Genomic DNA, 12727 nt, shown 5'->3' with positions numbered 1-12727 from the left:
TTAACTTAATTACTTTACTTGCTCAGCACTTATAGCCTCTTATAAATATATATTTATAAAAGGATATAAGTGCCAGTGACCAGTACCCAAAGGTCCTAAGTGGCCCACGGGACAAAAACGTATTAAATAACTCCATTCCTACTCATTTATCCGCTGTTTCCCCCGTGCCAGCGTTTAGTGGCTCTGTATACGAGCTTAATATTTTTTTAAAGAAAAACTAATATTTTTCACGAATCAATTAACTTCAGCATTCAGAGGTACTATGCGAAGGATTCTTCCTTGTATAACCGCTATCAAGATTAAAACTACCCTGAAGAAATGGAAAAATACTCGGGAATGCCAAGTTTCTCGCAATTTCTTATTGAAAACGTTTAATCCGATTCATCGATGAGACGTATTTCAATTAAAATTCTACGTTTACTATTCCTTTACAAAGTGAATTTTATAATAGTCGGTGCTCATTATTTTTTTACGCTCTTTGGAATTTAAAATATAACTATCAAAGCAGGTTACGTAATAGCATACTTTTTTATTTGAGTTCTGCAAAATTACCTCAGATTAAATATTTTTGCATTTACATTACAGTTAGTATTTTCTGTTCCTGCAAGCTTCTTGTCTACCTTTGAAACAGGTTCGTTGCAAGAAAATGTTAAAGTGGTACGTAAAGATAAATGATGGATGGAATTCCTGAACAACTGAACTGGATCTAAAGATTTTGTTTGCCGTTGATTTTATCCGAGTATTTCAGGATACATCAAGTCCGGCCAAGCTCATCTAAATTGGTCAATGTACTCCCAATTAACACAATATACAAGATATAACTACTCAAACGTTATAAGATTGTTATTTGGAAAAGTTACGGTCAATTTCTAGATTTAATTTCTCTCAAACTTAGAAATAAGATAATAAGTTTAAACAAGTTTGATCTCATACTGTTAGTATCTATAAATAAATTATGTTGAAGTTTTATATAGTAAGTTGACGAGGAAATTGGTCCGCGCCAACTGAATTTTTTCATTAAAAGAACTACCGGTGCTCCGTAAGCTAAAAGTAAAATAATGTGCGATTACCATAATGAAATTGCCCGCAGCACTGGAGGCCATAAGAAAAATGGCAAAATTTGTGGCGTTAAATAATATCGTTAACCGTAAAGAAAAATGGGTTTGCCCTATAGGACTGCCAAAATCGCTCCGCCCTGAAAAAGCAAGCCGTATATCACACAGAGAATTTTCAATTAAAGCAATCCTGCGGTTTTTCACTTGTAATGTGACACTTAGTCATCGTTGTATCCTAGTCTTGTTTAAATACCGTACCATTTATTTGAAAGCTGATGAAAAGTCCTTTTTAATTCTATTTACTTTTAATGTAACACGTTGCTCTCGTTACTTGTAGAAGGATATAGTTATAATAGAGTTAAAAAAGGTTTATAAATATTGAAATAAAGAGTTACATTTAACCAAAAAAAAAATACTGAACTAAAAGATATTATTTTTGAAAAATTTTTAGTAGTCTGAGAAAAATTTGTATTATATGTATGTTTAATATTTATTAAGCCTTACAAAAATATTTTCAATTATTAAATAAACTTTCGTAGTTAAATTAATCAGTCGTTTTATGAGTCAGCTAAAAGCTATTAACAAAATTTCAAATTAAAATTTCACGTAAAAATATGAGAGGCATTTAACGTAAACTGAATATCACCAAGCCAACCTTATTCAAAAACCACTATTCAATTTCGTAAAAGGGGATTCATAGATAACGAATATCACCTACCAAACCGTAATGCTTACGGCGTGGCATAAAGTTGATTGCTATCTATAATATTACGGCCGGCCAAAGTTATCTTTGAGTTATGGCGAATGTTCACAAATTTTATTGGATACTAAGGTCTGAATGATAATATTGTGGCTATTTATCTTAAAGGGACATATAGAAAATTTATTTATTCAAATCGTTTGTAAAAATACAATATTCAGTTCGAACACATTATATTTTATGTTATCATAAAATGAATGTAAAACCATACGAAATTTTACGTGTTTTTACTGGTGAAATATTACAGATTATTTCTGATTTAATTACCATTCTAATTCTGTAAAATTGTTGCTTTTATTGAAAAAAATAACGTCAGAAAATATTTTAGAATAACAATCGCCAAGTGCAGCTTTTCTGCAATATCGAAGATTTTATGATTACCTTTCACAGACCGGATGTAGTTCGGCCCGCCCGACTATCCCAATTTTCTGTTGCTGTCATCCCCAACTTAATGGATCGAGATAAAACGAAATAGTCAATTCCGCAATTTCAAATGATAAAATTTATTTGTAAAGTGGATCCGTGTATCGAAATATGATATTTCAGAAATATAATATTTGAACGTTGTTTTCACACTAACTTATTTAAATTTATGCTTATTTTTTTAAGATTTTTTATGTGTACGAATTATGAAGAAATACACTAAAAATTACAAAGAATTTTCATTCTATGTAATTTTTAGTGTATTTTCGTATACTTTGACAATAAAAATTTCACTGGTGATATAAAGGTATTTGTTATGTATTTATCAACGGGATTCCTTAACGATTATTTTTACCTTTATAATTTAATACAACAGTGTGTATTGAATAACTGATATTTAAATATACATGTTGTTTTTATAGAAACTTTGTATAAGTTCTTATAATAATAATTGCCTTTAGATGTGTTGTATTGTCTTATATATTTATATCATTATGGAGTAATTTATTGGATGGTCAAATTTTTAATAATTCCTATTGAATACAGTTCAATATTAAAAACATAAATATTTATACGAATATGCAGATGAAATCTCTATCTCGGCATTTCATTTTCGAACAAAAGATGTTACCAAATTTATTTCGTAGATTGCGCGGGATAAAATAGAAGTCTAAAAGAAATATCTGTTTTAATTTTGAATGAAAGTAGCCGTCTTTTCCGTCATCAGTCTGTCTAGAAAAGGAAATTAAATGCCTTATCTCATCGTTGAGATACAATCCCCTCGGCTTTTTCACAACGGCACATTGACATAGAACAGTTTCTATTTAAAATGAGAATGTTTTGCAACTTTAGTGTGACTAACTAAATTCGCAAAAACCTTATACTTTTTTCATAAGGCAGATCACACTTTGTCACAAAGGGGGATTCAGTAGCCGTAGTAGGTTTAGGGCTCTGTTTTTTCTGATTCCATAACAACGGTACATTCACAGTTCATAGCTTGAATATAATCAAATTTAAAAAAGAAAGCTAAGGCCTCTTTTATGCTATTAAGTAATAGCTTCATTACTCATGGGTCTCTGGATAGCGAATGGTTCAAAAGTCGAGTAGTGGCAAACGTTTGCCCCGAGAAGAAGTTTTTAGACGGCTTGCGCTGTCTCGTCAGTATAAAAGCATATCCTTCCATCCTTTAAAACGTGCCAGTATACAAGGGTATCTGCGAAAAACAAATCTCTTGAAGAAACAAACTGACGTGTTTAGAATTTTCTCTTAGACAAGTTTAAATTATCTTTTTAATCCTTACTTCACCGAAAAGATTAACGGTAAACCTCAATTATAAAGAACATGAAAACAAACAGAGTGATCCTCAAAAGGATGTAGATAATATAACAAAAGTTTTAGCAAACAAAAAAACTTTTTACACTGTCTTAAAAGTTTTTCCTCTGCTTAATTACGTTTTCATTTATCTTTTTGCACATCCATCTTTTTCGTTAATGAAAAAATCTGCAATACTGTTTAGCTTGTACTTTTTAATTTTTCGACTAATTTTATTTTATCTCAGGTATATTTTATAAAGCCTCCCTTTCAACCTTAATACGACATATCAAGTTAGAATACTATTAAAATACTACTTAATATACCGTTTAATGATATTACAGTTAAGAGTGATTTCATTCATTAAAAAACAATTTATTCCGTTTTATAAAAAAATGATAAGTATGCATACAATCTGTTTGCTTATAGAGATAAATAAAAAAAAATAAAAGTATAGTTCAATTATCGTCAATAAATGCATGGTTAACCATGTACAAAACCCAAAAGTTTCAGAAAACTACTCGTAAATAACGTAATACGTAAAATGCGTTTTCAAAATTCGGATTTCTAAATATTAAATTAAATTATTGTTTGCTATTTATCAGTGTAGACTTTGACTAGACTAGATTGCCTAGAACTAGAATTTAATTTTTTAATTATTGTTATAACCAGTGGAACAGATTTCAAACCACAAAACCAAGCACTTTCCAATCTAAATAGTAGAAAAAGTTTTAAAGGTCATAAATGCGGAACCTCTGATCGAGATAATTTCAAGTAAAAGAAATGAATGTGATACTTTCAGAAATGGAAGGTACGCGTTATCGCATAGCTGGGCCAGGGCGCGTTCTGTCTGTCGAATTGGAGCTGACGTTAGCACCTGGCACTTTTCGACAAAATTAAAAAACTTTTTAGCTACTAAAGAATTTCGCAGGTACCATTTATTTAAATGATTTTCAAGTATTCCTTTACAAATTTTCTACTTCTCGTAAAAAAGTTCTACACTTTATTGAAAAAGATATATAATTAACGTAACTATGCCGTGGGAACTATTTATGCTATTTTGTTTGTATACGCCTCGAATATTTTAATGTTATATATTTGAATGTTATAATTAACTTTGATGTACTTAACTGGAAAAATTATATGGTTTCGTTATTATATCATTCGCTACTATAAAGTTAGAGTATACTTATATTTATAACTATATGAAAGGTAATTGGTTATATGCATAAAATCTTTAAAGGGTTTAATATATACTACGTTTGCTATCGATTAATGCATAATACACCCTAGCCAAATTAATGGATAAATAAATAATAAAGTTATGGTATTAAATTAATAATTGTTCACTATCTGTCCCTGTACATGTTGTACTACTAAAAGTCATTGGCTTGACGCATTCCGATAGAAAAAAGCAAATAATGTAATATCAATAAATAATAATCTTATTTAAAAGTGGATTATTTTTTATTAAAAAACAAAAATACTGTTTTTTTCATATTTAACGCTTCAAACCAGTGTTTTCATTTATTTATTTTCATACTATTCTATCACGTAATGAAAAACATTGTCTCTATTGAAAGAAAACCAATAATATATTTTGAAATAAATATTTAATTAGATATGTTTTGAATAAGGTCCATCGTCCGTTGCAAAATAATTACCGTCAAAAGATGCAATATACATATGACTAATTTTTATTGCGTTTATTAAAACTACCTAGGATTTCAACCTAATTTTTGACAATAAAATATGACTCCTGTGTAACATTTAGACACAAAAAGTGTCGCTCCATAGTTTCCTCTAAGAAATTTTGTCCTTTAGGATTACGTTTAATAAACACAACATATAGTAGTCAACAGAGAATTTAAGCGCATCCCATTCGCCTGATCCATCTCTGGATATCCGAGTTACACACGTTGGTATAAACGCCAGGAGTATTAGGTCTCGCACATCCGTATCCAAAGGAAACGATACCCACTTGTGTTTTGGTACCAGTTATGACCAAAGGACCACCGGAATCACCCTAATAAAAAAACGAGACATGTTAGAATTCAATTTGAAATAACTTTTATTTAAACAACCTTGTTTAGATGGTCAAGAAGAGTGTTATGTTATAATGAGATGGTTACCAATCTTTTCACGGTTACAAATACTGCAGATGACTATGATTGTAATCGACATATACGAGTATATAGAGCTAAGCTTAGCGCCGAATATAAATAAATTGTTACTAAATGCAAAGTTTAGAAATTTTAAAAAGCCAATAAATACAGTTTAAATCTTTGTTTGTATATGTTTATGTGTTCCTTATACGCTTTTATTATTTATTACAATAATCAAAATCATATATATAATTAAAGCACTTAATTAGTATTATACCAGATACTTACGGAGTGTTATAAGTTATATTCAAGAAATGGAAGTTCGATTGTCCGTAGGCTGTTATGTTAAATGTATGAATCTATATAAAATAGCCAGCTTACAAAATATCATAAAACTGACATAGCTTAGGGCCAAAATATCCATCACTTCGTTTATCAATAAATATAAAAGAGATACATAACATAGTAGAAATATTAATAAGTACACCAATGAATAGGGCATCTACCAATATTTCTATGGCCAATACGTACTCCGGTGCCTCTTTTTCTAAAAGATATTTAAAAAAATCATCAGTTAGAATATGAAATGTTAAAAAATTAAACTAACCTGGCAAGTATCACGACCACCTTCAGTTACACCAGCGCATATCATTCGTGGAGTCAAATCTGGATAGGTCTGTTTACACACATCAGAGGACACTGCGTTAATTGTTACTGCTCTCAGAACATTACTGTCTTGTCCATTTTCCTAAAAAGATTACATTTTCATAATTTTAAAATTAGTGTTTCGCGAAATATTTCGTCTAGCGGTATATCAAATGCAATTCAAATACTTGGTGTTCTGTCAAATTTAGACATATTCTTGAAACAAACGACAGCTAAGTCTTACATCCTGTTAATTATTCATTTAATAATAATAACCACTTCATTTTTTTATTATTTTATGTTAATTCTTTTTCGGTCATTAGCATGTGAGTGTGATTCAATTATTAACCAACACCTTAAAGACGTTTTTAAATTACATCAAGTAAAATACAGCTTCTGACAATGAAACTATAATATTAAATAAATCTAGAAAGTTAAAAAAAAGCAACGGCTATGTTCTTCTTACGTCTGAGGCTTTTATCATCTGATTAGTTAAACGATAAGCTGAAGCTTTAAATTTTAATAAAGAAAGAAATAAAAAATCAAAAATATAAAAACTTAAATTATGATCTTTGATCTTAATAATAGACGAAGAAAGGTTAAATCAAACAAAATGGTAAATAAAAAAAAATCTCATTAAAACTAAACCTGTTTAACAATGACTTAACTTACACTGGTGTCTCCCCAGCCGGTGACAGTTAAGTTAGTCCCCGGAGTCACGGTGCATCCACTTGGCGGATAATTAATTGTTGTACTATTTGTGCCGTCAATAACAATGCGACTGAACAGTTTTATTACGCCAACGTCGTAATCGTCTGTGGATGCATTGTACCGTGGATGTCTTATGAGCATTCTTGAATTGTACGTCGTGCCCCCACTCGTAGCGTACGTGCTACCTACTCTCACATTCACAGACTCCATTCTGTAATAAACATATAAAAAAATCACGAACCGTTCTCTCTACTTGAAAATAGTTTTATGTATTTAAAATTTTAACATGTCGTGTCATTTAGAATACTGTACATAAAAATCGGTCAACCTATTTATGTTATATTTCGGCGCTGAAATGTAGTCGATCACTCTGAACCTCACTGGCAAGCTCACGGTCAGTACAAGGAACTATGAAGAGAGGTATGCCAGACATTTTTTCACGAGGCCCTATTGCAATAGCCCAGCTAGTTCTTGTTGCAGCAGATGGCTGCTGAGGCTTTAAAGTTCTAGCGTAAAGACGATGGACCGGCAAGCGCAGCGTAGAACGTTCACCTACCATGCTGTCGGAAGATGCCGGGTGCAGGGCACTTCCGACTGGTCCTACTGGAAATATCTGCAAGAGGCCTATGTTAAGCAGTGGACATACTACGGTTGAAACTATAATGATAATAATTCCGGGGCTTCTTTATCAAAATCTCTACATTGGTATTTTTATAATAACCATCAATCACCTTATAAGACATAAGTAAAAGTAACGAATGTATTAATTCTTCTTTGTTTATTCGTAAAATTTAAATATAATTTCTTCTATTTATTGATATTTCAATGAAAAAATTACAACAAATATATAATGCATTATTGCAAGATAGTATTTCGCATAAATATCTCAAGAATCCTTAAGATATTTATACATATCTCCAAAAATAATGTCCGTAAAACGAACTCTAAAATCAAACACAAATTGAAAAATGGTATTGCTCTCCTGTTCTGTTAATATATAAAAAAACTATTGCGACATATTCAGTTGAACAAAACTTTTAATTATGATGATATTTAATTAGTAAATACTAGTTCATTTTGTGATGTAAAAATGTTTGTACCTCGCAATTACAATAATTTATCATGGTGCTATTCGAAAATTAAATGTCCTCGCGCATGCGTTTTAATTAGTCTCTCAATGCTATGCCACTGAAGTTATATTGTTAGCTAGTAATGCACTTCTATTCGCCGCGTTCGCTTCCAGAGAATTTTTTATTTAAAAATGTTTAAATAAAAGTTTGTAAATGTAGGTACGAATTTAGGTTTTCAGAGATTTATAAGTCATATAAAATGATACGCTAAAAATCGAGCCTAAAAGTTTGTTATGTTTAGTATAACAAGATAAATTAAATAGTATTAAAACTGAAAACAAGCCGGCACTGGAAAAAAAGAATTATAAAATAAATAGATAGCTCACGATGAAAAACTTTGATTACTTATATATTCATTATAGTATTTATTAAATACATATTAAATCATGAAAGCCAGTAGGCGCACACGTACCATAGGCTTGGCCTAAAGATCGCTACGCTACCTTTATCCAGACTATGTCGGCGGTTTATCAAATGGGAACCCATAATGACTTATTTGTATAAGCATTGATAATTTTCAATGTATTACTAGAATCGAATAAGCTATGCAGTATAGGATAGATTTAAAAAAAAAAACATAATACACTTCTACTATTACTTCAATCAGTGGGATATTTTAGTGTAACTACGCATTGAAACTAAGTAATGTAATTTAACTTTTGAGTTACGGTGGTTAAAAACAAGACTGAAACCACAAACAGAGTTTAAGCTCTGGTACCAAAATGTGCTTCCCATACGAGATAATTATCTAATAGCGTACCCGGTTAGACAATGAGCAGCCGTGAGAATACACCGCCGGGTGGCAATAGATCCGCCACATTCGTAGTAATCGCCAGTACTCGCTTGCCTTAGCAGAAGATACACTTGGTAAGGGTAATTCTGGATTGTTGTCTCAGTACCACCCACTATTTTACTGTCATCAGTAAAGTAAACTCTACGAAGACTGTGTCTTCCGTATGCATCTGAAAATATTATGAAAAATAAATCCAAATAGAATTTTAGGAACTCGTTATAGTTTATACTTGAATTAAATTTATTAGATATAGTGGCATAAGTGGAAATGTATATAATAATAATAATACGCAAATGGTAATCACATGAAGCAGATAACATTTATTAAGAAAGTGAGTTAAAACATGTCTATTAATTATGCCTACGCCCACTACAAGGCATAGGCTTCCCCTAAAGATGTCTATGGGGGGGATATACCACAATTGGCACACTTGGCAGGATGGTTGGCGATATTCTAGAAATCTATCTTCTGAAAACGAGTTTGTGAGCAGTGGCAATTCGAAAGAGTTAATGCACAAAGTGATGGCAAATCACTACGATGGCAAGTCTCAAAAAAATTAAAAATAATTCATAAGTTTATCTAATTTATACTTATTTTAATTTTTTATTACTTTTTGCTCATTTTCAAAGTTCTTGTTGCATATTTCATATTTAGATATTTAGTAAATTCTTCTAAGCTATGTTAATCTCTCAAATAATTGTTTTAGTTTTTGTACTAAAATTACATTTACACGTACAAGTCTCCCTGTAAAGGGTTTTTTGAGCTATGTATATTAACTTAACCTTTAACTATGGACTTCATTTTTTTGTCACACTACCATAGATGCGCGGTCTCTCGGACCGCTATGTTCTGAAGTCCAAATATTACGTAAATATTAATTTTATTTGTACACTTTTGTATTTATTGTTTTTTAGGGATATTAAAATTAAATAATTTCGAGGCTTTTAATCAATCTTTCTTTATTTGTAAATAAAATTAAGCATACCAACAATTAAAGGCACTTTTTGGCATACATTTACTAGAGATCAATTGTAGGACGAAAAACTCGTATGAATTAAACTTTTTAGAAAAAATAACTATCAAAACTAAAAATCTAAGGTTAAACCTAATACAAAAACGAATAAAAGTCTTCTCAAATTAAAATGCAAAATTTTTGACATTGGTCCAATTGTTTAAAATTATTGGCAGTCCTTGCACAAGGGTTTGGGACACTGTAAACATATGACCTGCCTACAACTTATACAAGTGTAATTGGACTTTCTCTTTAGTTTTGTTGGACAAAGACGACATGTTTTTCGTTTTAATGAACCTCTCTCCTGGCTAGGGGGTTCATCTAGAAGCATATCTGCCCCTAAAACTCGCTTCATTGATATTTTCAATTCGTTTGGTTTATTTGGTTTTATTGCTCGTCTTTGCATATGCGGAAGATCATCACTAAAGATCGTGCTATTTTTTTAGGAATACTCCTCTTTTTATTTTTTTGCTCTGATGCTCATTGTGTAGTTCATGAGCATTTATACCGCACAAGTCAAGAATGCGATATAAAATGAGCATAGGCCATCTTCTCGTTCAATATTCATTGACATTTTGAATGAAAATAACATAAAAAAATCAAATTAAACGAAATCACTGTTTATACTATTTACGCAGGAAACGTGGACGTGCGGTCCGACAGACCGCGGTTAAAGTATAAAGTAAAATAACTCAGCTAATTTGTGTCCGCCGACACAACCTATCATCTCAACATACGTTTCGGCGCTAAAACTAAAGCTACTGAGAACATTAAACGCGGGGAGCAAGGGGAAAGGGGTAAACACAAAAATCATAAACTGCAAGCGGTCTGTGAGACCGCGCGTCCACAGTTAAAGGTTAAGTAACAATCATATACTAAAATAGAAAATATAACGTAAACCAAGAAAGAGAAAGATCTGTGGCAATATTTATAGCTCGATGGTATGCCAGCCAATAAGATTATAGTTATTTATAAAACATTTCCTGATACTATCTCAAAACGAAAGACATAACGATACGACGATATAACGAGATTAAAATATAGTTTAAAACTTTATACTTAATGGTTATCAGGAATAAATCGCTATTTTCGATGATACCGCCGTCTCTACTTTTTGTTTTATATGTTACACAAGTTTATTTTTTTTTGTTTTTGTTGTTGATGTGTTTATGTACAATAAAGAAGTATATATGTAAATTCTAAACTACTCAATATTGTAGCAACCGGTTTAGTTAAAAACGTATAATCTTAACCTTTTCTTCTAAGAGATTTATTACTTATTTATTGCATTTCATAATACAGATCATAAGTTGAAATCTCACATAACTTAATAATTAATTTTTGCTAAGTTACTAACGCTCAAGTCGTTAATGTAATAACCATTTACTAAGTAACATTTGAATAAATACAAATTCATCTCATTATACTCACCTAAAACGGCAAGACACAATAAAAACAATAAGCTGAACGTAAATTGATCCATTGCTGCAGCCATTTCTGAATCTAGCAATCTAATCAAAGGTGCTCCCTTAAATACTAAGTACGCTACATTGAGTACGTATGGTATTTACTATATGGGTACCCCCATATGATAACAACGGAATGAATTAATTGTAAACGCTTTTCCTATAATTATTTATAATTAAACGCGCTAAAATTAGTAACATTTATTTATAACAGTACTTGGAAATATTTATACATGCATATAATACCTGAAGATAATAATGTAAAAGCACCGAATAATTGAAAACCTTTTAAACATAAACCAATATTTTTTTACTTCTCCTAAGTATTACAAATGTTATGTTTTTGTTGAAGAATCTCGATCAAATAGACTGTAATTAAACACACATGCCCACAGCGGATGGCCGAAAATTTCAATCTGTTTATTGCAATTAACAATAGATCCAAAAAAATACTATGCACTATATAAATTTTACTATCTCAAACTCGAAATGTGATTTTTCATGAAAGCAAGTTTAAAGCAAATCACCTGAAATAGGTATAATTGCATTCTAGCAAATTTTTTGGAACAAAGATTATGGTTCATCGTCTTAAATACCATACTGAATCACCGAGAAGATCGTGAATGATCTCGTGCCATCTTTCAGCACATTCTTTATCATTGTAATAATAGCGACGAAATGTTACTGAAAAAAATGCTCATTAATAAGTTATTTAAACTTATTTCAATCGTGTCTTTATTTAAAATATTATTACGATTTTTAGGTTTTACTGTTAAATTAATCAAGAGAATTTAAATTATAAAGAAATGATATGAATATAACTTTTATCGATGGCGAATACTACAACTCACCTATGAAAGCAAAGTAAACACGCGTGCGTCACTACAGCTAATTTCAACATAAGGGAGTACATTAAAATGAAAAGTCTAAAAATAAACGACAATCAAAACACAACAATGCTAACGCACTGCTTTTTGTACCAGGATAGGCTTTCTGAATGTACCTAAACGCCTTCTGGCATGACAGCTCTTGTGCCAAATTGTAAACTTTAAACTGGTGATTAATTATTTTTTTTATGCACTTAGCTATCACTAAACTGCCTTTATTTATTTTCGGGATTTTTCATTATTTCTTAATTTTTCCCTTAATCATTAAGTACTTTTTAGTAAGTTTTACTTTTTACTTTTTTAGTTTTTTAGTAAGTTTTTGGTATTAATTTTTGCTATCATAATTATCCCAAAAATTTTATACAATTTACCACTATTTTTATGTTAGTGTATTAAACATAATAAATTATACATAGAAAACCATTGCAA

At 30.7% G+C, this 12727-nt stretch overlaps 1 protein-coding gene across 1 annotated transcript; it reads right to left on the bottom strand.

The window, feature by feature from the left end:
* Positions 1-5416: 5416 nt before the first annotated feature.
* LOC137928992 (trypsin 5G1-like) lies at positions 5417-11440 on the bottom strand. Its single transcript, XM_068772001.1, has 5 exons — positions 11377-11440; positions 8901-9102; positions 6972-7221; positions 6262-6402; positions 5417-5575 (listed from the first exon to the last, which is right to left on the bottom strand). The coding sequence occupies exons 1-5, from the start codon at positions 11438-11440 to the stop codon at positions 5417-5419; spliced, it is 816 nt and encodes a 271-aa protein (XP_068628102.1).
* Between the last annotated feature and the right edge of the window lie 1287 nt (positions 11441-12727).

The sequence above is a fragment of the Battus philenor genome, unplaced genomic scaffold, assembly GCF_028537555.1.
Source record: "Battus philenor isolate CCGP_79_NKW_IND1 unplaced genomic scaffold, ilBatPhil1.0.hap1 SCAF_4, whole genome shotgun sequence".
Classification (NCBI taxonomy): domain Eukaryota; kingdom Metazoa; phylum Arthropoda; class Insecta; order Lepidoptera; family Papilionidae; genus Battus; species Battus philenor.
This window is presented reverse-complemented; position numbering and strand designations above follow the sequence as displayed.